Below are 25,301 nucleotides of genomic sequence, written 5' to 3'. Positions count from 1 at the left end.
TGAGTGTGAAAAGGGTCGCGTATGCGAGTAAGGCATCGACGTTAAAAGGGGCAGCGTTTAGGGCAACGGTTAGCCGACGCGAGCACTCGGGGCGCGGTGCGCTTTGTTGGATGCGAGGTTCGGCGCGGGTCGGTGCTGCGTCGCTTCTCTTCGAAGCGTCGTTGCCGATTCGGGCCTGGCCCCGCCCTGCACGGTCGAGTCCGGGCTTTGCCGAGCAAAGCGACCGTTCCGGTTCAAGGACAGGTAGGAGGGATCGGAAGGTGCCCCCTGGCGGGGGCGGGGTTCCGACCGGGCGGGATTGAGCCATCGGACCGGAAGGTGCCGCGCCGAGATGGTGCGTGGAATCTCGGCCCGACCAAACCGCCTCCCCTGAACCGAATGCCGGACGGATTCAACCTGCAGGCGACGAAACCACCTGAATTCATTGCTCGGCTTTGCGAAGCCGAGTTTTAATGATGTAACGACGCACCGAGGCTCAGATATAGTGGACTGTGATGATGATAGTGTTTTGGATTCGAAATTTTGGAATAGTGGATAGGATTGGCAGAAGTGATTGGCAAAATTTGATGATTGGCAGAATGATTGGCATGATTGGCAAATTTTGATTTGCAGGAAATTGGATGGGCCAAATTGATAGTAGAGGATGCCCGATGTGGTGGGATGGCAAATCCACCATCCCTCACAACAAATGGGGGCACATGACCTATAGTTTATGGGGTTTATGGCAGTGTAAGCTCGCCGAGGGAGGGTTAGGATAATGTATAGGGACCTAGAGATGACCATAGGTAACGGTAGCGTTAAGTAGCGACATTACACCTGTAGTGGGGACGTAGGTAGATTAGTTTGGATTATAATGACGAGGGAGCGCAATAATGTAAGGGGCGACGGGGAAGCACGAGTTTTAGCAGGGCACCAGGTAGATCAGATGATGCCATGTGTTTGAGAATCGGAAGTGTATGGAGCAGTGTATGAGTGAGTGAGGTGATTGTGAGTTGTATTGAGCGTGGAAGTGTATGGAGCAGTGCATGAGGAACAATTGTGGTTGTGCATTGTATTGAATGAATGAAGGAGCCTGGGAGGAAGGAGGGTGCAGGTGGCACCAGGTGTGATTGCACAGGTGTGCCAATACAGGTGAGCATGGTTGAATGAAATGTATGGTGTAGAATACATGGAGTATGGAATACATGGAGTATGGAATATATGGAGTATGGAATGGATGGTGTGGAGTGAGTATGGTGGAAACTGTGGAGTGGAGTGGATGGTGCGTAGGTGTGAATGGGGGAAAAGTGGACCCCTATCACGAATACCCGGGGAGGGTAGTTTAAGAGTTAGGTAGAGGGAGTAGGTAAATTGTGGTTGGATATTGGCATCTGTGGTGCGTGGTGGAAGAATGGTGTTTGGATGGGTGCATTAGTGACGTGGAAATGGCTGGGCATGTGGCCTGTTAGTGTGTGTAGTTAAATGGGCACTCCGCCACTGTTAGGATGTCGGCCAGGTGAGGCCGCAGTTGGGCTCTGGGAGCCGGTAGAGTTGTGGATGGGGCCCGAGGATCCGGAGGACGGACCCGGGTAGCCCAGTGCCAGAGAGGGCACCGAGTGGGGAGAGCGCCAGAGGGCCTTCCCCAGGTAGATAGGTTAGGGTAAGGAGCAGGTAAGCTCGGAGGCAACTGCAGTGGTGGAGGTGTGCAGGTGGGTAGACCTGCTGGGACAGCCACACGACCCAGTCCTGAAATTGTGCAAAGGCACAGGGAGTTGAATCGGGGGAGTGAGACCCCAAATTGATGAAGCACCACAGTTTGGTCAATGGGAATTGGTTCTTAAAACCGCATAGAGTAAGATGGCCAATGGATTGGCAGGGAAAGACCCTGGGTAGTGTAAAGTGTGTTAATGTCATTTAGGAAGTAGTTAGGATTTAAATCTCCTCGCACCATCTACATCTACGCCACACCATGCCATGTTATTGTTTTTTTTGTGCAAATGTTTGGAATGTGAGACGCATCATGACGTGGGTGTGACATTGTGCTGATGTTCCATCTCTCCCTCCTTATGAGGATTGATGATGAATTGGTGATGGCAAATTTTGGATTAGTGGGACTGTGACGAATTTGGTATAGGGGAGATATGGGGAAGACGTGACGGTAGTGACGAATTTGTAAATGTGTAGATTTTTTTTGTGTACATATGGGGTAAGGGCAAGGGTAGAGTAGGTAACCGTGGGGGTGACATACGGTAGGGACGAGCTTTTCTCCGCTCAGTCTCCAGACGCACCTCACTCTGTATTGCCTTCGTTGATGTGTACCCTAGTGACCTTACCCCTCGCTCACCTGTCTTCTCTGTCTTCCTTCCCCGACCCATGGATCGTGCTCTCTGGGCACTGAGGGGAGCATGCGAGGGGCCGCGTCGGTGTGCCCGAATCCTCGCAACCAGCTGCCTGCATCCACGCACCACTTATGGACCACATGTCTGTGGCTGAGCACCACTCATGGACCCCACGGGTTGGGGCATGGCCCCTCTGATGGGACCGGCCACGATGGCCCAAGATCTTGCTTGCGGACCCGGTGAGGTGGCACCAAGCCCACAGGTGAACCACCCATAGTCAGCCCCTGTGGGCCATAAATAAAAATGGACACGTTCTGTGCTTTTTATATCCACCAAATAGGCCGCAACCAAGAAGATGAAGTTGACAACATCTGGAAGAACAACGGCCAGCAGAGGGAGCCGAAGCGGAAGACCACCAACAGGGTTTTGTTTTTTATTTTGAACTGTGGTGACTGTGCACGGACTGGTGCTTTATGGTGCTTTGGTGCTCTTTATTGGTGCTGTTGCGTCGATGCAGTGCATGCTGTCTCCCCCCCCCCCCCCCCCCAAAAGAAAAATCGCAGGTCCTGGGTTGCAGTGTAAATACAATCAGCGTCACTTGTAAATAATGCTCCCCACCGTTCATGTGTAGTTTGAGAACAATTCCGCAATTCGGTTATCCTGTGGGCGTGAATCTGTTAGGTAGGGTGCAATGCAGCAGAGGGACATACTTATTTGTGTTTTAAAACTGTCGCACTCAGGGTCAGGTTAATTGTAGAGGGAACTACACCTACGTGTCACACTAAGTTAAAGTTTTATAGGCCCGGGACGTGCCTGGAGGATGAGGGTGCAGTGTTGCTGATTTGAGAATCCTGTAATTGTTGTAAATATCACCCTGTGTAAATGTAATGATCCTTGTAAATACCTCCGTTAAGTGTAAAGATCAAAGGTCGTCCCCTTAGTTAATCCATTGCATGCACATAGAAAATCACATACCCTTCTAAATAGTTATTTCTTATTCTATGTAGTTTAAGGCTCTGTTTCCCACTAGTTGACCCTGCATTGCACCAAATGACATAAGGTAGATCCCTCCGACACCCCATGGCCTCTTCAAAGTGCCAGTAACTTTGGGTGGGGTTATTGGCATCACCTTTACCCCAAGACTCCATTGAACACGAGGTCATCTCGGAGCAGAAGGTGGGAGGAGTCAGCAAAGCGCCAGGAACAAGGCGTGGCTTTGCCAACGCCTCCTCAAGGGGCGGGATCGGTGAGCCCTCACGACCAATCACGGCCGAGGCGAGCTCACCGATGGGCGTTTCCAACAGGCCGGTGGCTTGATCGCGACGCGCCTCATAAAAGGGGGTGGGGAAGGACTGCAGAGTCAGATGAGAGAGATGAGTCAGATGCGGGAGATGCGGGAGATGCGGCAGATGAAACACAGATGAGTAAGGAGTCCACCGCAGCTGAACCAACCGCAGCTGAGTCCACCGCAGCTGGGTGGAGTTGAGCTTTAACGGCGGTTCGACCCGCGGCCGCGAAGCAACGCCGCCGTGCGAACGGAAGTGTGGAGAGTTGGCGGCTGCTCACTCCCGGCCCGGCCGTTCTCCTGCGTCCAGCTGAACCTTCCAGCCCTGTGGTCCCACCTCCTCATCCGTCCAGCCATCCACCTCCTGCCATTCCTGTCATCATCCCCGTGTAAGTCTGACTGTCGTCTGTTTGTCCGTGTTGTCCTGGGTATAAGTTAAGCCTGTATAGATAAGTTAATATTTGCACTGTGTCTTCCTCTTCTGTAAATTATTTTCGTATTTTTCCTTCTTCCTTGGTTTCTTTGGTCTTGTACATAATAGTTAATAATAAATCCTGTTCTTCCTACCTTGCCTTCTTTCCTTCACATCCGTTCGTCCTTGTCTTTTCCATCATTGAATACCTTTGGCACGATTTGGCCAACGACTAAGAATCGGGTCTAGTTTCTGTTAATGGTTCGAGCCGCGGCTGCTAATCCGCTCGGCAAATTAACATCTTGTCCGCAGTCTCGAACGAGGTTGCTCACCTGCCTCTCTGGAGGGAGCTGGGCAGCTTCAGGACTCACGTCAGTCAGTCGCAGACAAGGGGATTAATTCCCCCTTTGGTAAGGGGAAAAGGGGCCGACGTTGAGATCCGCAACAATATTATACTTATATTATATTAAACATTATACCTCGGAGACATGCTGAATGGAGAAGGTGGATCAGACTCGGCAACGGTTGCTAGAGTGAGATGTGCATGGAAGAAGTTTCAGGAACTGAGTGGCGTGCTGGTGAGGAGGGGAGTGTCGTTGAAGCTGAAAGGAAAGGTGTATGCTGCATGTGTGAGAAGTGTTATGATTTATGGGAGCGAGACATGGGTAATGAACGTAGAGCAGCAACGAAGGCTGGAAAGGGTGGAAATGCGAATGGTTCAGTGGATGTGCGGAGTATCGTTGAGAGAGAGGAAGACAAAGGATGAATTGCGAAAGATGATGGGAATAGAGCCTGTGATTGATGCTGTGAAGAGGAACAGGTTGAGATGGTTTGGTCATGGGTTGAGGAAGGATGAAAGGGACTGGTTGAGAAGAGTGATGGAAATGAATGTAGAAGGAAGTAGAGGACGGGGAAGACCGAGAAAGACTTTGCTAAAAATGGTGGAAGAAGAAATGCGGGCAAGGGGGTTAACAAGGAGAGATGCAGAAAATAGGGCAAAATGGAGAAGATTGTCATGGGGACAGCAAGGCTAACCCCCGCTCTAGCAGGGAAAATGGCCTTAAAATGCATGTTGTTGTTGTTTTTTTTATCCTCACATGAGCCGTTACCATCACCTTGTCATTTTGCTTTTCGTAATGTTGCTTTTTACTCAAAGTAGCTGTACACCAATTAAATAAAGCGGTCGAGGATGAGCTCAAACTAAGGGGAGTTGATGACATATACCAAGATTCAATTTTGTCTGTTGAGCAGTTTCAGAGAAAATTACGTCCACATTTTTTTTTTTCATCCCATATGGCTCCCACACCACGTGACCTGATGGCAGAGTTAGCAATAAAATATTCTCCATAGGGAGTCCCTCCTATGTTTACAGATCGCATCTATCAGACAAGCGATTGCAGAGAAGCCCATTTTTAAAGCGAACATATATAGACGCCGACGCAGGCACACACACACACACACGCATGCGCACACACACACACACACACACACACACACACACACACACACACACACACACACACACACACACACACACACACACACACACACACATACCCACACACACAACAATAGTTTTGCATCCCCTTCGGGTGGGGCGAGACCAACTAGTGCAGCCAACAGCTTCACTTGTACAGTTTGTACACCAATGTAAATAGTCCCTCAGTTAAAACTCATTGCCTTCTACTATGGCATCACAGATTGTAAAACAACACAATTCAAACAATTATATATAGATTGGCACCTACAAGCTTAAATTCTATTTTGTCTTGTACAGGTTTTTTGGCTCATGAAGTTCAAGTTTCTTAAACCAAAGTTAGTGCATAGACAAAGAATAAAACAAGTAGAGCTACATTCAAAGTACACCGCCACCATGCCAAATAAATAAATAACATCCTCCAACGCACGACATCCATGTGCTGCCGGGAATGCCGCCGTGCAGCACATGGAGATGGATTTGGGAGGGAGCGGTGTACAAATATATATATATATTCTATCAGACAGTTTTTCTATCAGACAGTATCAGACATTCTAACAGACAGATTCTATCAGTTCCACCTACATACATACATATATATATATATATATATATATATATATATATATATATATATATATATATATATATATATATATATATATATATATATATGTATATATATATATATATGTATATATATATATATATATATATATATATATATACAGACTTGGCATTTAATATGGAATATTTTTTTTTTCTTGACTTGGGTTTACTTTCTGAACTCAGTATATCAATCTGGTGAGTTTCTTTTACCCTTCGGTGATGTCTTTGTTGAAAGAACCATGTCACTGATTGTCTTTCGCAGCAAGAAGTCAATAACAGGATTATATCACAGGTGGCGTGACAAAATGTAAGGACAGGTACATTTGACGATTGGCTTCACAATCGGGTATATAAGGGTTGTTGCGTTCTGTATTAGTGGAAAACAACTGCTGCACGTCTACAAAAATTATTGCCGCTTCCTCTGGAGATGGTCCATCAACTTGACAATGCTGTTTGTCATGGAGTGGTGGCTTTACAAAATTCTGGCATGAAACAGCGTGCTATTGCTCGGCAGTATGGCATCACTCAAGGTCAGGTGTCAAAGATCCTGAAACGAAATGCTCAGAGGGGTGTCCCTCCTCCAATATCGAGGCCAGGACGTCCACGCCGAACCACAAGGAGAGATGATCGCCAGCTGCACCGGTTAGTCTGCAATGGCCGTACCAAGTCAGATAATCGGCTTAGGGCTGAGTGGCAGCAACTGACAAATGTGCCTGTATCCAGAAGGTTAGTCAACCAACGACTGGTTCAAGCAGGCTATCGTGCCAGGCGTCCCCTAAGAAAGCCACGCCTGACCAGACAACACCGCCAGCGCCGATTGCAGTGGGCCAGAGAGCACCGTCAATGGCAGCCAGGACACTAGAATCACGTGACCTTCAGTGACGAGTCTAGATTTCTGGTCTATCGTCAAGATGGCCGCGTCTGAGTGCGCAGACAAGTGCATAAAGCCCACAACGAAGATTGTATAGTGCCAAGAGTCCAAGCTGGAGGTGGTGGGGTGACCGTTTGGGCTGCTTTTCATGCAGGGGGCAAAACTGACCTGGTTGTTCTGAATGGAAACCTGAACCAGTACAAGTACAGGGTCATTCTGGAAGAAACATTGCTTCCATTTGCTCGTGCAGCCTTTCGAGGAAACTTTGTCTTCCAAGATGACAATGCACGGCCTCATCGTGCTCGCATGATCCAACACTTTCTTGCTGACCGTGGTGTAGAGCATATGGAGTGGCCTGCCATGTCCCCGGATATGAATCCGAAAGAGAACTTGTGGGCAGAATTAACGCGTCAAATCGACAACTTGGACCAGCAGCCTGCCTCTGTGCGTGAATTGCAGCAGGCTATTGTCACTGCATGGCAAGCGATTCCTGTCCAAACCTTGGCAAATCTCGTGAACAGCATGCCTCGACGTGTACGTGCTCTCCTGAATGCTCGTGGGGGTTACACGAAGTATTGAACTGTAATTTTACTGTCCGTAATCCCAGTCATAATTTAGCTTTTGTTTTTGTTGAATTTTTTTTTGGCTAATGTGCAAAATCAAGAGATACTTCTGGAAAACGTACAGAAGTTTAACACAGTACTGTCCATGAATTGAGTTCGATATCAGTTTACATCACTTTCAAGGATCAATTTATTTGCTTCGAAATGTCAAATGTGGTTTTTGTTTCTTTTAAAGGTCACATTAACAAAATCTAGAATAATTACAACATAATTCCAATGAACTTTTGGTTCTAAGTCATCTTGAAAAGTAAGTTCACCTCCACAAAATAATATTCCATATTAAATGCCAAGTCTGTATATATGTATATATACATATATACATATATATATGATTCTGACTTTGGCAAAAGACCAGCATTGTTTGGGTAGCATGGAGGTGAGTGAGATTATTCTCGAATCTGGTTAGAAGTGACAGTCCAAATTGGGCACAGACCATCCAAAAGTAACCTGGATATGGAGGGCTAACACTATTGCTTCTTGCATACTTTTGCTGACAAGTTTCTCTGTTAAAACATATAGCACTTCTTGATCAAGTTCAACACATTGAAAAAGATTGAAGAAAGGCCATAATATTGTGACATTATGAAGTGCTGGGCTGTAGTTAAAAAATAAGGCTTTAGCACCATTTGTGTGTGTGTAGCTTATAGGACTTTGAACATGTAAAAAGGACATGTAAAAGTCTTATGGATAACTGTCTCATGTACGGCCTGTGCAAGAGACAGGTATTTTTTATTTTGGATTTGAGAGCTTAAGGATTTCCTGTCATGCCTCTCGTGTTTAACCAGGTGAGGACGATCCTTGTATTCCTCACTTTCGCATAACTCCCTGCAAGTCACGGCATGCACAACAGCATGTTGTCCCCTCCTCACAAGCCTTGGAGGAGAGGGAGGATAAGGAGGAGGAGGCGGCGGCGCTGGCCGTCTGACATTCCACCAATGAGGGGTGGGACCTCCTGCAGGGCCGGTCCTGATTGGTGGTGAGCAAGGTGGCATGCCATTGGTTCACACTGCAGGGCAGCCACGGTGATGAATGGTTAAGGATCGGCCAAGACTGTTTCCAAGCACGAGTGTGGCAGGCAATTGCCAACCGCCTGCCAGGGGTTGACGGAATACCTTGAGGGCAGAGTCTATAAAGACAGTGGCTCTACTATTCTGTGCACTTCTTCCCTGGTTGGTTATCTGCTCTCTGGTTCCTGGCTGGCTTTGTTCTCTGGTTCCCTCTCTCTTGCCACCCATCGACTAAAGTACGCCACGCTCCAAGCCACCGATCTCCAGCGGACGTTTCCTCTGGAGATGAACTGCCAGCCTTTAATCACTGTATGTGGGCCCATAGGGGGTTCGTTTATTTACTTAAGTATTGGGATGATTAATCATGCTTATTTATTGTGACTTTGTGTCTCGGGATCCTGTGCTGTGTCCTGTGCCTATTCAATTTTTATTTATTCTTCAAGACTATGTGCGTGTCTGTTCATGCCATCTTTCCCACACTGTCAATTTGGTTCATTGAACATGCTGGAGCAGAGGTTCTCCACACAGGGATAATGGAAGCTCGCATTTAATTCAAAGTTAGAAAAATAAAATCTTGCTTTTAAATCACACACACCTGTGGTGTGTGTGTGTGTGTGTGTGTGTGTGTGTATGTATGTATGTATGTATGTATGTATGTATGTATGTATGTATGTATGTATATATGTGTGTATATATATATATATATATATATATATATATATATATGTATGTATGTATGTATGTATGTATGTATGTATATATGTGTATATATATATATATATATATATATATATTGTTACAGACGTGGCTTGGATGTTATTTCCCGAGCGGTTTTATGGTATGACCACGTCTGCACAAGTTACCCGATTGTGCCCGAACGTTGACTAATAGCGCTATGCTAGACCAATGAAGGAAAAAGAAGACACACGGCTGGAATTAATACGACACGACACCAGGGATACGGTTCTCAAAGGTTGTTATTACAATAATGCGGAAGGTTTAGATTACAGGGACAAGAGGGAAACATAGGAAGGTGGGCACTTAAACACGCTTATATTAACCCCAACAGACGACAAATAAACGGGACAAGGCTCACTCACACGGGGGTTTGATTGCAACGAAAGCGGGTAGCGATCGCTCCAGGTGCACCTGGGCTCAGGGCAGGATCACGTACGGTCCAGTTCGGTCCAAAGATGCGGGGAGGTATCGTCGCGCTGGGGGTGGCGGTGGCTTCTCTCTCCAAGCTGAGGCGCATCTGACGTCACATCCGGCGCGGGGCCGCGTATATCCGGCGGGGAGTGACACGCCCTCGGCTCGTTAGCTCCGCCTCGTGGAATCGGCACGTTGCTTCTCATTGGGTGCGTGCGGGGGGGTTACTGGCTCCGCCCCTGACGAGGAGCTGACAGCCAGCCCCTTCGGGGTAACCCCGTGGAGCGCATGGTCTGGAGCTAATCGAGCCGGTGTGAGGACGCATCCTCCCCCGCTCCGCCGCCATCTCCTCTGTTGTTGTTGTAATTGTTGGTGTAGTTGTTGTTATTGTTGTTGTTTGGGGAAGAAGATGGGAGGAGGTATGGGAAGGTCCTAAACTCACTACTGGTGCCATATAATCACATTCTGGTGCAACGAAGAGTCATAATTAATGGAAACGAGGCCTTAACTGACATAGATTAAGAATAACTAGGAAGATGTCCGAAAGTTGTCTACGTGTGGTGCGGTGGACCTGGGCACGACATTTAATGGGGGAATAAGGGGAAGGTCGGCTCTACTGATTGTTATTTACATGCAATGGGACTAGGGAATGGGGGACTGGGGAAAGTTGGGGAGTATTGGAGAAAATAGGGGAATATTTACAAGCGGATATGGAGGCCAAATTCCATATTCGCAACATTGCACCCTTCTCTACCCTCGGGGCGTCCCGACCCGATAAATTTTTACCTACTTTAGTGTGGCACGCAATGTAGTTCCCTCTACTATTAACTCTACCCTGAGTGCGACAGTTTTACAGATATTCACAAATGAGTAAATATGTCCCCCTGCGACGTTGCACCCTTCTCCTCACAGAAACACACCCACAGGATAACCGAATCCGGAAAGAATTCTCAAACTAAACATACAGCCGGTAGGGAGCATTATTTACAAGACTACGCTGCTATTTACACTACGATCCAGGACCTGTTTTTGGAGGAACACATGCAGATGTTATGCATAGAGAGAGCGCGCTTGCCAGCATCGATACACCAACCCACGAGTGCTCTGTGGCCGACGGCCTTTAATAACGTGCAGAGCACCCCATCCGAGCATCAACAGCACCACCCCACCACCAATCGGTGCAGTCACCATTGTTCATTGGAATAAAAATAAATTCGACAACCCCTAACCCTGCAGGTGTCTCTTGCTCTTCTTGTGGTGCACTTGGTGTTAATTAACAGTGGTTCACCTTTATGGCATAGGTGCCACGTTGACCCATAGGTCCTTCCACGGGTGGTGCTTGGCCGCAAAAGAGCTGCGGTCCATTGTGGGTGGCCACAAACATTGCGGTCCATATGGTGTATCGATCCAGGCAGCCAACAGCGAAAGTGCAGGCCCACAACTGCGTAGCCAGCACCTCTCTCTCCTCTCTCTCTACCCCAAAGCCAGATCCTCGGAGGTGGGAGACAAAAGAAGAAACAAGTGAGTAAGGTGGTAAGGGCGCAAAAGTGCACGCAATGTAAGGTGATGCACACTGGGGGCACATGGGAACCAGGTGAGACAGGTACGTTCCTATCGTACGCCCCCCCCCCACCAGGTAACCTACATGGCCCCTCCCTTACCCCTTACTGTATCCACAAAACACAACACTACCCATAAACATCTACTTTACAAATCAACAAACATCCCTACTGTCTTCCCCGTTCCTCCCATAAACCAAATTCGTCTTCTCTCCCTCCTAACCAATCAAATTTGCCATTTTCAACTCTCATCAAAATTTGCCATCTCCAACTCAACATCATAATTTGCCATTACCAATTCATCATCAGTCCCTCCTAGGGAGGGAGAGATGGAATCACCCCAATGTCTCATCCACGTCGTGATGCGTCTCACAAATCCACACAGCGATTCATCTCCTGCAACAAAACAAAGAAAACACAGGTGTGGAGTCATCATCATCACCACAGGTAAGTGGCTGCGTATGGTGCGACAGGTTCTTCAATCCTAACTATTTCCTAAATGACTTTAACAACTTTACACTACCCGGGGTCTTTCTCCGGCCAAACCATTGGCCCTCTTACTCTATGGGTTCTAAAAACCAATTCCCATTGGCCAAACTGTGGTGCTCTTCAATTTGGGGTCTCACTCCCCCGATTCATCTCCCGGTGCCCTCGCACAATTTCTGGGCTGCGGCGTGTACCTCTCCCAGTGGGTCTACCCACCTGCACACCTCCACCACTGCAGTTGCCTCCGAGCTTACCTGCTCCTTGCCCTAACCTAACTACCTGGGGAAGGCCCTCTGGCACTCTCCCCACTCGGTGCCCTCTCTGGCACTGGGCTACCCGGGTCCATCCTCCGGATCCTCGGGCCCCATCCACAACTCTACCGGCTCCCAGAGCCCACCTGCGGCCTCACCTGGCCGACATCCTCACAGTGGTGGAGTGCCCAACCAACTACACACACTAACAGGCTACACGCCCAGCCATTTCCACAACACTAATGCACCCATCCACAACACCATTCTGCAACCGCACCACAAATGCCAATATCCAACCACAATTTACCTGTACCCTCTACCTAACACTTACACTACCCGCCCCGGGTATCCGTGATGGGGGTCCACTCTTCCCCCATCCACACCTTCGCACCATGCACACCACTCCGTACCACTCACTCCAACTCTCTCCACACACCTGTACTTGCACACCTGTGCTCTCACACCTGGTGCCACCTGCACCCTTCTCTCCCCAAGCGCATTCGCGCTGATCCACACACTCACTACTCACACACTGCTCCACACACCTGTCCAGTTGCACACCTGTGCAATCACACCTGTTCAATTCTCTCACACACAGCATCATCTCAGCTAACTACTCCCTTCTGAAACTTGCGCTTCCCAGTCGTCCCTTTAAACTATTGCGCTCCCACGTCATTATCATCCATACTAATCTACCTGCGTCCCCACTACAGGTATCAGTCACTAACTAATCTTAACGTTACCTACTGTCATCTTCGCTAGATCCCTATCAATATAACCTAACCCACCCGGGCTAGTTTTCACTGCCATACACCCCATAATCTATTGCTCCTTTGCCCCCCCATATGGGAAGGATGGTGGATTTGCCATCCCACCACATCGGGGGTCTCTCACTACCAATTTCGCACATCAAATTGCAACAAATTAAAAATTTGCCAATCACTGCCCATCATCTGCCAATCACTACTGCCAATCCCTTGCCAATCATCAAATTTTGTTTTTCTCTAATTTTGGGTCCAAAACACTAACCTCATCACCCAGTCGACTCACTAATACCTCTCGGTGCGCCAATCCCTGTCCAAAGCCCGGCTTCGTAAAGCCAAGCAATGGATGCGGGTTGTTTTGTGCCAGCGGCTGGATGCGTCCGGCACTCGGTGCAGGGACGGGGGCTTACCCGGGCCGAGATCCCATGCATCACCTCGGCGTGGAGCCATCCAATGTCCCGATCTCGACCTGCCGGCACGTCTCAACAAAACGTGGTCGCCATACCGACCCTTCCTATCGGGCTGCCAGCTCCGCCTAGTGGAGCCTGGACGCGGCCGTTCAAAGCGAGGCCCGGCACGCACCGAGGGCCTGCTTCGGCTAAAAGTCGCTCTAACCTCTAACCCGTGTAACGTCGATGCTTCACCTGGACGCTTACACCCCGCAGCCCGTTCCTTGCTCACACATCCAGCTGTGCCCATGCTCCTCGTACCCTTCCTTACACACCCAGGTACACCCATTCCACTCACAGCCTTGGTCACACACCTGACCACCGAACACTTTGGCACACATTCGTTGCTCGCACACCTCACCAATACACCGCTTCGCACCCCCTCCTCGGTCACCTGCTCTGTGACAATCACAGGTGTGCTCTCATTCGCACACCCAACCACGTGCCTCACCACCAACTCCAGCGTGCATTCCCACTCACGCTCTACCATTCCAGGTGTGCATCCTTCCATCCCAGGTGTACATCCTCGCTCACCTGTCACAACTAACTCACGCTCCATGTCACTCCCACTACTTTCACCTCCATTCCTGACAGCGCACTCACCCTTACTCTTGACAGCGCACTCTTTCCTCATGCACCTGTCCGTCACACACCTTTCTCGCGCACACTCTCCCGTTACACCCTCTGTAACACTCACCACAGGTGGACACTCTTCCTTACTTCTGACAGCGCACTCTTTCCTCATGCACCTGTCCGTCACACACCTTTCTCGCGCACACTCTTGCATTACACCCTCTGTAACACTCCCCACAGGTGTGCATTCTTCCTTGCCTTTGACAGCGCACTCTTTCCTCAGGCACCTGTCCGTTACACACCTTTCTCGCGCACACTCTCCCGTTACACCCTCTGTAACACTCACCACAGGTGGACACTCTTCCTTACTTCTGACAGCGCACTCTTTCCTCATGCACCTGTCCGTCACACACCTTTCTCGCGCACACTCTTGCATTACACCCTCTGTAACACTCCCCACAGGTGTGCATTCTTCCTTGCCTTTGACAGCGCACTCTTTCCTCAGGCACCTGTCCGTTACACACCTTTCTCGCGCACACTCTCCCGTCACACCCTCTGTAACACTCACCACACCGCGCTTCCATGTGCTCCCTCGCACACGCGCTACGACCGACTCACTCTCGCCAGCACACTCACTCCTTGGCACACACTTTTTCCTCACACACCCCAGAGTCGGATTTTCTCGCACACCTCCTTTTTCGCACACCAGACCTGTCGCACACTTCACCAACGGCCTCTCACGAACACCCGGGTCTATCTCGACCCCCAAGCTTATTAAATCCCCTGGCGCATCATACGCACGACCATATTGGTCACCACTTACACCGGGTCCTCTTTCTCTTCGCTTCTCCTCCATCACCTGCGAATCCCTCATCCGGTTAATGAGCACATCATCACGATCCGAACACAGACTTTGGACCAATTCTTTTACTTCCTCCTTTATCTCTTTCTTATCCTCTCTCCGTCGCTTCTTAATTTCGCTCACCCCTTCTTCCACTTCTTCTAATTTTTGCTTCATCTCCTTCATCTCTTCGTGCGCCCCTTTAAGTTCTTCCTCTAACTCCACTTTATTTTTTTCTATGTGCTCCCGCACCTCCCGCTCTTTAACCTCCATTACCTCTACCACCTTGTCCATTTTCCTCGTCAGGTCCTCATGTACCGTCTGGCACTCTTTTTTAATTACCCCTACGTCCTTTTTCATCTCCTTCTGTGTCGATTTTAAACCCTCTATTACCGCTGTGTTCTTCTTTACCTGGTCCCCCAACTCCTTTTGTCCCACTGTCAGTTGTTCTACTCCCAGCGTCAACTCCTCTATACCACCTTGCAATTTTACAGTCCCCTTTCTCACCTCTTTCTCCATGCGCTCCTTACAGTGCCTCACCTCCTCGCGCACTCCTCCGACCTCCTCACTCACTCCTCTTCTGATCTCCTCTCCCATCACTTGCATCTCCTGCCCAGATGCCACCCTCATCTGCTCCATTTCCTCCCTGTGAGCATCCAGTTTGGTTTCTACCCCCATTCTGACCCCCTCTATCTGCTGCCCCATTTGGTTAACTTCCCTTTCCGCTTGGTCCCTCATGTCCCTCAATTTGCCTTCCATACTGTTTTCTAACCCCTCTAACCCTTTTTGCATCCCTTCCATTTGATTCTCTTGAGCGGCCATTCTGTTTTCTACCCCCGTTAACCCATGTTTCACTCCCTCTATCTGATTCTCTTGAGCGGCCATTCTGTTTTCTACCCCCGTTAACCCATTCTTTACTTCTTTTATCCCGTTGTCTAACTCCTCAAAATTATTGTCTAACTTCCCAATTTTCTTGTCTAACTCCTCAAAATTATTGTCTAACTTCTCACTGGTACCCCTCGCTTCGTCCCTCATTACCCCCATTTGGTTTCCCATTACCCCCATTTGGTTTTCCAATCGCTCACTATTCTTTTCCATAAGGGCCGTCATTTGTATAAAAAAAAGTTCCAATCTTCCCAGCGGCGCTACTTCGGTCGCGGGCACGGTGACCAGCGAGGCGCCATTTTGCGCGCCCGCTTCTTCGTGCGTGACGGCGCTATTTTGCGAACCTGCCGCCCTCACTGCTTCGCTCTCCTCCTGTCCCTCATTTTGGTCCTGGATCGACCCTACCTCACTCTCCTTTACCGGACCCCAGCTGTCTTGATCCGCCATAGCGCGACTTTCAAAATTCGGTTTTTATTTTTTTATTTTCGTAAAACAAATTGAAATTTCGCCGTTATAATTTCGCGCGGGAAACGCGCTCCGAATCGATTTTCCCTCCCAAAATTTGGGCCTAACTAATTTAGTCCCGGGTTCGAATCCCACTCCTGACACCAATTGTTACAGACGTGGCTTGGATGTTATTTCCCGAGCGGTTTTATGGTATGACCACGTCTGCACAAGTTACCCGATTGTGCCCGAACGTTGACTAATAGCGCTATGCTAGACCAATGAAGGAAAAAGAAGACACACGGCTGGAATTAATACGACACGACACCAGGGATACGGTTCTCAAAGGTTGTTATTACAATAATGCGGAAGGTTTAGATTACAGGGACAAGAGGGAAACATAGGAAGGTGGGCACTTAAACACGCTTATATTAACCCCAACAGACGACAAATAAACGGGACAAGGCTCACTCACACGGGGGTTTGATTGCAACGAAAGCGGGTAGCGATCGCTCCAGGTGCACCTGGGCTCAGGGCAGGATCACGTACGGTCCAGTTCGGTCCAAAGATGCGGGGAGGTATCGTCGCGCTGGGGGTGGCGGTGGCTTCTCTCTCCAAGCTGAGGCGCATCTGACGTCACATCCGGCGCGGGGCCGCGTATATCCGGCGGGGAGTGACACGCCCTCGGCTCGTTAGCTCCGCCTCGTGGAATCGGCACGTTGCTTCTCATTGGGTGCGTGCGGGGGGGTTACTGGCTCCGCCCCTGACGAGGAGCTGACAGCCAGCCCCTTCGGGGTAACCCCGTGGAGCGCATGGTCTGGAGCTAATCGAGCCGGTGTGAGGACGCATCCTCCCCCGCTCCGCCGCCATCTCCTCTGTTGTTGTTGTAATTGTTGGTGTAGTTGTTGTTATTGTTGTTGTTTGGGGAAGAAGATGGGAGGAGGTATGGGAAGGTCCTAAACTCACTACTGGTGCCATATAATCACATTCTGGTGCAACGAAGAGTCATAATTAATGGAAACGAGGCCTTAACTGACATAGATTAAGAATAACTAGGAAGATGTCCGAAAGTTGTCTACGTGTGGTGCGGTGGACCTGGGCACGACATTTAATGGGGGAATAAGGGGAAGGTCGGCTCTACTGATTGTTATTTACATGCAATGGGACTAGGGAATGGGGGACTGGGGAAAGTTGGGGAGTATTGGAGAAAATAGGGGAATATTTACAAGCGGATATGGAGGCCAAATTCCATATTCGCAACAATATATATATATATATATATATATATATATATATATATATATATATATATATATATATATATATATATATATATATATACACACACAGACTTGGCATTTAATATGGAATATATATTTTTTCTTGACTTGGGTTTACTTTCTTAACTCAGTATATCAATCTGGTGAGTTTCTTTTACACTTTGGTGATTTATTTGTTAAAAGAACCATGTCATTGATTGTCTGTCGCAGCAAGAAGTCAACAACAGGATTATATCACAGGTGGCGTGGCAAAATGTACGGACAGGTGCATTTGATGATTGGCTTCACCGTCGGGTATACAAGGGTTGTTGCGTTCTGTATTAGTGGAAAACAACTGCTGCACATCTCCAAAAGTTATTGCCGCTTCCTCTGGAGATGGTCCGTCAACTCGACAATGCTGTTTGTCATTGAGTGGTGGCTTTACGAAATTACGGCATGAAACAGCGTGCTACTGCTCAGCGGTATGGCATCACTCAAGGTCAGGTGTCAAAGATCCTGAAACGAAATGCTCAGAGGGGTGTCCCTACTCCAATACCGAGGCCAGGACGTCCCCGCAGAACCACAAGGAGGGATGATCGCCAGCTGCACCGGTTAGTCCGCAATGGCCGTACCAAGTCAGCTAATCGGCTTCGGGCTGAGTGGCAGCAACTGACAAATGTGCCTGTATCCAGAAGGCTAGTCAACCAACGACTGGTTCTAGCAGGCTATCGTGCCAGGCGTCCCCTGAGAAAGCCACGCCTGACCAGACAACACCGCCAGCGCCGATTGCAGTGGGCCAGAGAGCACTGTCAATGGCAGCCAGGACACTGGAATCACGTGATCTTCAGTGACGAGTCTAGATTTCTGGTCTATTGTCAAGATGGCCGTGTCCGAGTGCGCAGACAAGTGCATGAAGCCTACAACAAAGATTGTATTGTGCCAAGAGTCCAAGCTGGAGGTGGTGGGGTGACCGTTTGGGCTGCTTTTCATGCAGGGGGAAAAACTGACCTGGTTGTTCTGAATGGAAACCTGAACCAGTTCAAGTACAGGGTCATTCTGGAAGAAACATTGCTTCCATTTGCTCGTGCAGCCTTTCGAGGAAACTTTGTCTTCCACGATGACAATGCACGGCCTCATCGTGCTCGCATGATCCAACACTTTCTTGCTGACCGTGGTGTAGAGCATATGGAGTGGCCTGCCATGTCCCCGGATATGAATCCAATAGAGAACTTGTGGGCAGAATTAGCGTCAAATCGACCACTTGAACCAGCAGCCGACATCTGTGCGTGAATTGCAGCAGGCTATTGTCACTGCATGGCAAGCGATTCCTGTCCAAACCATGGCAAATCTCGTGTACAGCATGCCTCAACATGTACGTGCTCTCCTGAATGCTTGTGGGGGTTACACGAAGTACTGAACTGTAATTTTACTGTCCGTAATCCCAGTCGTAATTTAACTTTTGTTTTTGTGAAAAAATGTTTTGGCTAATGTGCAAAATAAAGATACTTCTGGAAAACGTACAGAAGTTTAACACAGTACTGTCCATGAATTGAGTTTGATATCAGTTTACATCACTTTCAAGGATCAATTTATTTGTTTCGAAATTTCAAATGTGGTTTTTGTTTCTTTTAAAGGTCACATTAACAAAATCTAGAATAATTTCAACATAATTCCAATGAACTTTTGGTTCTAAGACATCTTGAAAAGTAAGTTCACCCCCACAAAAAAAATATTCCATATTAAATGCCAAGTCTGTGTATATATATATATATATAGATATGTGCATATATATATATATATATATATATATATATATATATATCTATATGTGTATGTATATATATATATATATATATATATATATATATATCTATATGTGTATGTATATATATATATATATATATATATATATATATATATATATATATATATATATATATATATATATATATATATATATATATATGTGCATATATATATATATATGTGCATATATATATATACATACATACATACATATATATATGTGTGTATATATATATATATATATATATACATACATACATATATATATGTGTGTATTATATATATATATATATATATGACAATGGTTCTAAGACATGTATATGACATATATATGACAATGGCCGCCCCAGCTCTTGCCACTGTATGTATGTATGTATATATATATATATATATATATATATATATATATATATATATATATATACACATACATACATACATACATACATACACACACACAGTCTCGTGAAAAAGTAAGTACACCCCATGTAAAGTTTTGACTTTTTCAACATATTTCAACATACAGCTATTTGATCTTCATTTCAACAATATTGATAGATAAAGGTGATATAATATAACAAATATCATGAAGCATTTACATTTTGTAGTCCATTGTATAATTTAAATAAACATAAATGCAAATTTCGCATGTGGAAAAAGTAAGTACACCCCGACGGCCGACATTTATCACTACTGCAAATACCTAAAATTAGAATCAGGTGCACCAGCTCAGGTGCAAATGATTAGAACATCGTCAGAGAGGATCTTGGAGGAACCTGTCTTATTTAAACCTTGGACATTTAGTTTGGTTTGCTCTTTGTTGTTGAAGTGTGTGGCGTCACCATGCCTAGATCAAAAGAGCTCTCTGAGGCCTTCAGAAAGAAGGTTATAAATGCCTATGAATCTGGGAAGGGATTTAAAAAGATCTCCAAACAATTTGAAACCAAACATTCGACTGTCTGGAAGATCATCTACAAGTGGAAAAGATTCCAAACAACTGCCAACTTGTTCAGGCCAGGCCGCCCCAGCAAGTTCAGCACGAGAGCAGACCGCAAGATGCTGAAAGAAGTCTCTAAGAACCCAAGAATGTCATCACGGGACCTACAGGTAGCTCTTGCCACTGTTGATGTCAAAGTGCACGAGTCTACCATTAGAAAGAGGCTGCACAAATTTGATCTACATGGGAGGTGTGCCAGGAGGAAACCTTTGCTGTCCAGAAAGAACATCAAGGCAAGACTAAAGTTTGCCAATGAACACCTTGGCAAAGACCAGCACTTCTGGAACAATGTGCTCTGGATAGATGAGTCAAAGGTAGAGCTATTTGGCCACAGTACCAGAAGACATGTTTGGCGAAAACCAAAGATAGCATTTGACCACAAGAACCTGATACCAACTGTGAAGCATGATGGTGGAAATATTATGGTTTGGGGCAGCTTTGCTGCATCAGGGCCTGGGCAGCTCACCATCATAGAATCCACTATGAATTCTTCATTGTAGCAGAGGGTGCTTGAGGATAATGTGAGGCCATCTGTCAGAAAGTTGAAGCTCAACCGAAGGTGGACCTTGCAACATGACAACGACCCTAAACATACCAATAAATCCACCAAGGAATGGCTGAAAACAAAGAAATGGAGGGTTCTGGAATGGCCAAGTTAAAGCCCGGATCTAAATCCCATCGAGATGTTGTGGGGGGATTTGAAACGAGCTGTGCATGCAAGAAACCCCTCAAACATCGCACAGCTGAAAGAATTCTGCATGGAGGAGTGGGCAAAAATTTCTCCCAGTCGATGTCAGAGACTGGTAGACAGTTATAAGAAACGCCTACTTGAGGTTGTTTCTGCCAAAGGGGGTAATACAACCTATTAGAGCCAAGGGTGTACTTACTTTTTCCACATGCGAAATTTGCATTTATGTTTATTTAAGTTATACAATGGACTACAAAATGTAAATGTTTTATGATATTTGTTATCTTATATCACCTTTATCTATCAATATTGTTGAAATGAAGATCAAATAGCTGTATGTTGAAATATGTTGAAAAAGTCAAAACTTTACATGGGGTGTACTTACTTTTTCATGAGACTGCCTATATATATAGCCACAAGCCACAAGCCACAAGCCACAAGCCACAAGCATGTGTAAGGAGTCAATGTAAAATGTTTCCCAAAAAGGAGACAGAAGGTTGTGCTTGTAGAGAAATCGGTTAAAGCATCTCTTCTCACGTTCTCCTCTGTAAAACCAGGTGAGGCTGAGCAATGTGGGGGCAACACGTCACCCTGCCAACAGAGGAGGCTAACTTCTTCAACCACAGCAATCTGTCAATGCACGAGAGACGGAGATTTGCTCTGCATGAAGCAAGGATTTGGAAAAGGTCTCGAGGTAGAGACTTGTGGTTTGCCCAAGAGCACTGGCTGATTTGTGAAAGGCCTCAGGGTGGAGTTGTGTAAAGTAAAAAAAAAAAAAAAAAAAAAAAAAATGTAGCGCCGTAAAGGGAGAGTTGGACAGCATGCAGAGAGAAAGAGCCAGGCAGAATGACCAGCAGAGCATTCACAGGACCATGGAGAGCAGCTGCAAAGGATAATAAATAGCACCGCAAAGCGGGCGTAACCCCTCAGCCCATGCATGGTGGAAACCAATTTCAAGATGGCTGCCATGGCGGCCATATTGAAAATCGCAGCACGCCCATTTTCGAAAGGAACCTTCTTCTACTCAACCCCAACACACACTGCAAACATGGATTTAATCGGACAAGCAGTTCTGCTCGAAATTGACGGAAACCACATTTCAAGATGGCTGCCGTGGCGGCCATATTGAAAATCGCAGCACGCCTATTTTCGAAAGGAACCTTCCTCTACTCAACCCCAACACACACTGTAAAAATGGATTTAACGGACAAGCCGTTCTCCTTGAAATTGATGGAAACCAAAAGTTGACGGACGCCCGGACGACAATACCCCTTAGCCCAATTTGGGCTGAGGGGTGAAAAGCATACAGAGGTGATTTTGCACTGACGGTGCGGTGCAATACAGTTTTTGATGCTGACGGCGTGCGTTCATTGGGCTACCATCCCTTCCTGCCGCATAGTCCTCCTACTCACTATCTTCGCCTCCGTAGTGTCCTTCCACCCACTACCTTCACGTTTCATTTGCAGCGTGGCCTGCTGTAGTTGCAGGTCTGCCTGACACAGGCACATCCTTTTAACCACTGCCCAGTTAAGTGGGTGTATGGGTGTGCGTATGTGTGTGCGTGTGCACGACATCTCGGTGGGATTAGCTCGGTGTCATATTGTGCAAGTTGTAGTTATACATGTCCATGCAAAAAATAAATTATTTATTTTGTAAGAAACGGCATACCTTGTGCTTCTGCCATTTTGTCACGCGAACATTCTGGTTTATTTGGGCTCTGTGGAATTAAATTAGTGTAACTTTATTCGATAAACAGCAGGGGAATGGCATCACTGGTTTACAGGCCTGCAGCAACTGCTCAGTGTGGCCTGTGAAAAAAAGTATTTGGTTCGGCCGTCTTCGAAGTCTCGGCTTCAGCGTGCGACAGGAACCGTCGGGTATGGTTGCATTCTGTCCTGTGGTTGCTGTCCACTCGACAACATTTTAAAAAAAAATCTACAAATGAAAGGCAAGAATGCAATGGAAATTTAAAAACTACTACAAAACCGCAGATTCATAAAGGCAAAGATCATATTCACATACCACACGAGGTTTTGGCCTAGATGACGACATGTCCATCTCTTCTGGACCACCAAAGTCGCGTATCGCAGGTGCTGATACCTCCATCCCATTCTCTTCCTGCTGTTTCAGACGATCCGCCACAGACTGTATGGCCTGCACCCACTCCTCACTGCTCTCGCCGACAAAATGATTCTAGAGCTAGAAAATTCCTTTGGTGCTAAAAAAAAAGATAAAATGAAAATACATAATAAATAAATAACCCCTTCATCCTACTTTTGTATCCATGTATCATTTACATACCTACCTGATATACCGTTCCATGGTTCAGTTAGACTTACTTTATGTTCAAGTTCAATTTCCCAACACCTTTATGCCACTAAAATGATTATTTTAGATGTTAGAACATAAAAACTGGAAAATAAGTAGAGACAAGAACACAACTACAATGTATAAAACAAGCAAAGAGAAAATTATAAGCAAAATTACATATTTCCAGCAGATGTCAGAATCGTTCTATCAATTCCCAACATCTGTTTTCTGTTTTAAAGAAAGATAGGTGCGTTATGGCTATGTGGATCTTACTTACTTACTGGATTTCAAGACAAAGCGTAGCTTATGTGCCCATCTTCACGGTGTCTTACTCTAATATATGGGTTAAACTTCAAGGGATGTTCAGACTGACCAACGCTTCTCAAGCACAGACAAACTGATTTAGTTAGAGTGCCCAACTCAATCACATGACTAGGAAGAGAATTTCAATTATTTATTCAACAGACAGAAGTATTTAGTTTGGCCATCTTTGAAGTCAATAATGTGGTCCATCGGTGAAGGGTCACGACGATTAATAAAATGCAATTTCTTATCATCCACACCACAATGCACAACTATAATGAAACGCTCAACTCCTGGGTATTAAATCAGCACCTCAAAGGTGCAACGTGCATTACCAAACCAATTGAAGGAGAATGTGCATTACCAACTAGAATGGTGCTCTTCGACGTCACGACGTCGACCGATATGCCTCTGTCCACATTATTACAGCATTATACATACATGTACCAAGTTTGATTTGAATCCATTCAGCTGTTCTCAAGTATCAAATTTTACCTGACATGACCTCTGACCTCATAATCGAATCATTTAATCTGTGTCATTATACATACTTGTACCAAGTTTGACTTAGTTCCCTTCAGCTGTTCTTACGTTATCGCGGTAACAAAACCTATTAGAGTCTGACCTTTCACCTCTTAACCCGAAAATCAAATCACTTCATCATTGCATCATAATACATACTTGTACCAACTTTAGTCAAAATCCCAACACTGGTTCACAGGTTTTCGCGGTAACAGGATTTTTACCTAACATGACCTCTGACCTTTGACCTCATAACCCCAAAGTCTAATCACTTCATCTTTATATCATTATACATACCTTAAGTCCCTTCAACTGTTCTCAAGGTATCGCGGTAACGAAAACCTATTACAGCCGGATGGACAACCCAAAAACAATGCCTCCGGTGACTTTCTCGGCACATGCATAAAAATTACATTAATTTTTTTTGTCATTTTCCATAAAACTTTGTAAGACAACTTGAACACCATCCTCCTATCACCATTTTCCTATTAAGTTGGAGTCGGCAGTTCAAAGCATGTGGTGCATTTGACCGACTGCAGTTATGAACTTGAGGTCATTAACTTGGCCAGGGTGCTGGGGATAAGCCGTATACTATTTGTCGCAACACAACGTAAAATATTTGATCTCCACCAACTAATGCCAGCAAATGTAACCCTCAGACTTAATGTCCGTCCGATGGACGGCATACTTTGAGATGCAATGACCTGCCTGTGAAGCACTACGCAGATGGTTTATAGTCGGGCCAGGAATTAACCCAGACTCGACAGTTCAAGTTGTACTATCTCTGCACTATCTCGTTTATCAATGACGTACTTCATCTGGAGACTTGCAAACCCCTTCAGGGATACGGAACAAGGAACGGTGTGCCAGACCAGCTATTGCCGCATGGATTCCGATCCACAGCATGCACTTACTACACAGCATCCTTTCTGTAATCCACAAACGGAAAAATTACAAATACAAGGAGCATAAACATCTGGCTATGTGCAGGCTGCACAGAGCGACAGGTCCGACCATTCACAACAGGTTTGGTCGTTCTGTAGTGTCATGGTATGATAGCATTAATACATTATCGACCTGTAACAAATTGCGAATTGATGTAATTGAGAGAGGAAGACAAATGATGAATTGCGAAAAATGATGGGAATAGAGCCTGTGATTGATGCTGTGAAGAGGAACAGGTTGAGATGGTTTGGTCATGTGTTGAGGAAGGATGAAAGTGACTGGTTGAGAAGAGTGATGGAAATGAATGTAGAAGGAAGCCGAGGACGGGGAAGACCGAGAAAGACTTGGCTAAAGATGGTGGAAGAAGAAATGCGGGCAAGGGGGTTAACAAGGGGAGATGCAGAAAATAGGGCAAAATGGTGAAGATTGTCATGGGGACCGCAAGGCTAACCCCCGCTCTTGCAGGGA

General features: G+C 46.4%; 1 protein-coding gene across 4 annotated transcripts in view; it reads right to left on the bottom strand.

The window, feature by feature from the left end:
• The window catches only part of LOC137436623 (RAC-alpha serine/threonine-protein kinase), an 80,891-nt gene that overhangs the window by 24,036 nt on the left and 31,554 nt on the right, over nt 1-25,301 (bottom strand). For 3 of the 4 annotated variants that reach the window (XR_010986325.2, XR_013624947.1, XM_068130577.2), the window contains exon 5: nt 22,776-22,923. Coding sequence is in view for 2 of the 4 variants with exons in the window: in XM_068130577.2 (XP_067986678.1) it covers nt 22,776-22,923 (148 nt within the window). In the remaining 2 variants the exon portion in view is untranslated. Of the gene's footprint in view, nt 1-22,775; nt 22,924-24,701; nt 24,818-25,301 lie in introns of those variants that run through there. The other variant, XM_068130578.2, reaches the window with a different exon arrangement.

Source organism: Myxine glutinosa, chromosome 11, assembly GCF_964187855.1.
Source record: "Myxine glutinosa chromosome 11, kmMyxGlut1.1, whole genome shotgun sequence".
NCBI classification, from domain to species: domain Eukaryota; kingdom Metazoa; phylum Chordata; class Myxini; order Myxiniformes; family Myxinidae; genus Myxine; species Myxine glutinosa.
Note: the sequence above shows the minus strand (reverse complement) of the source record. Positions and strands in the feature narration are given on the sequence as shown.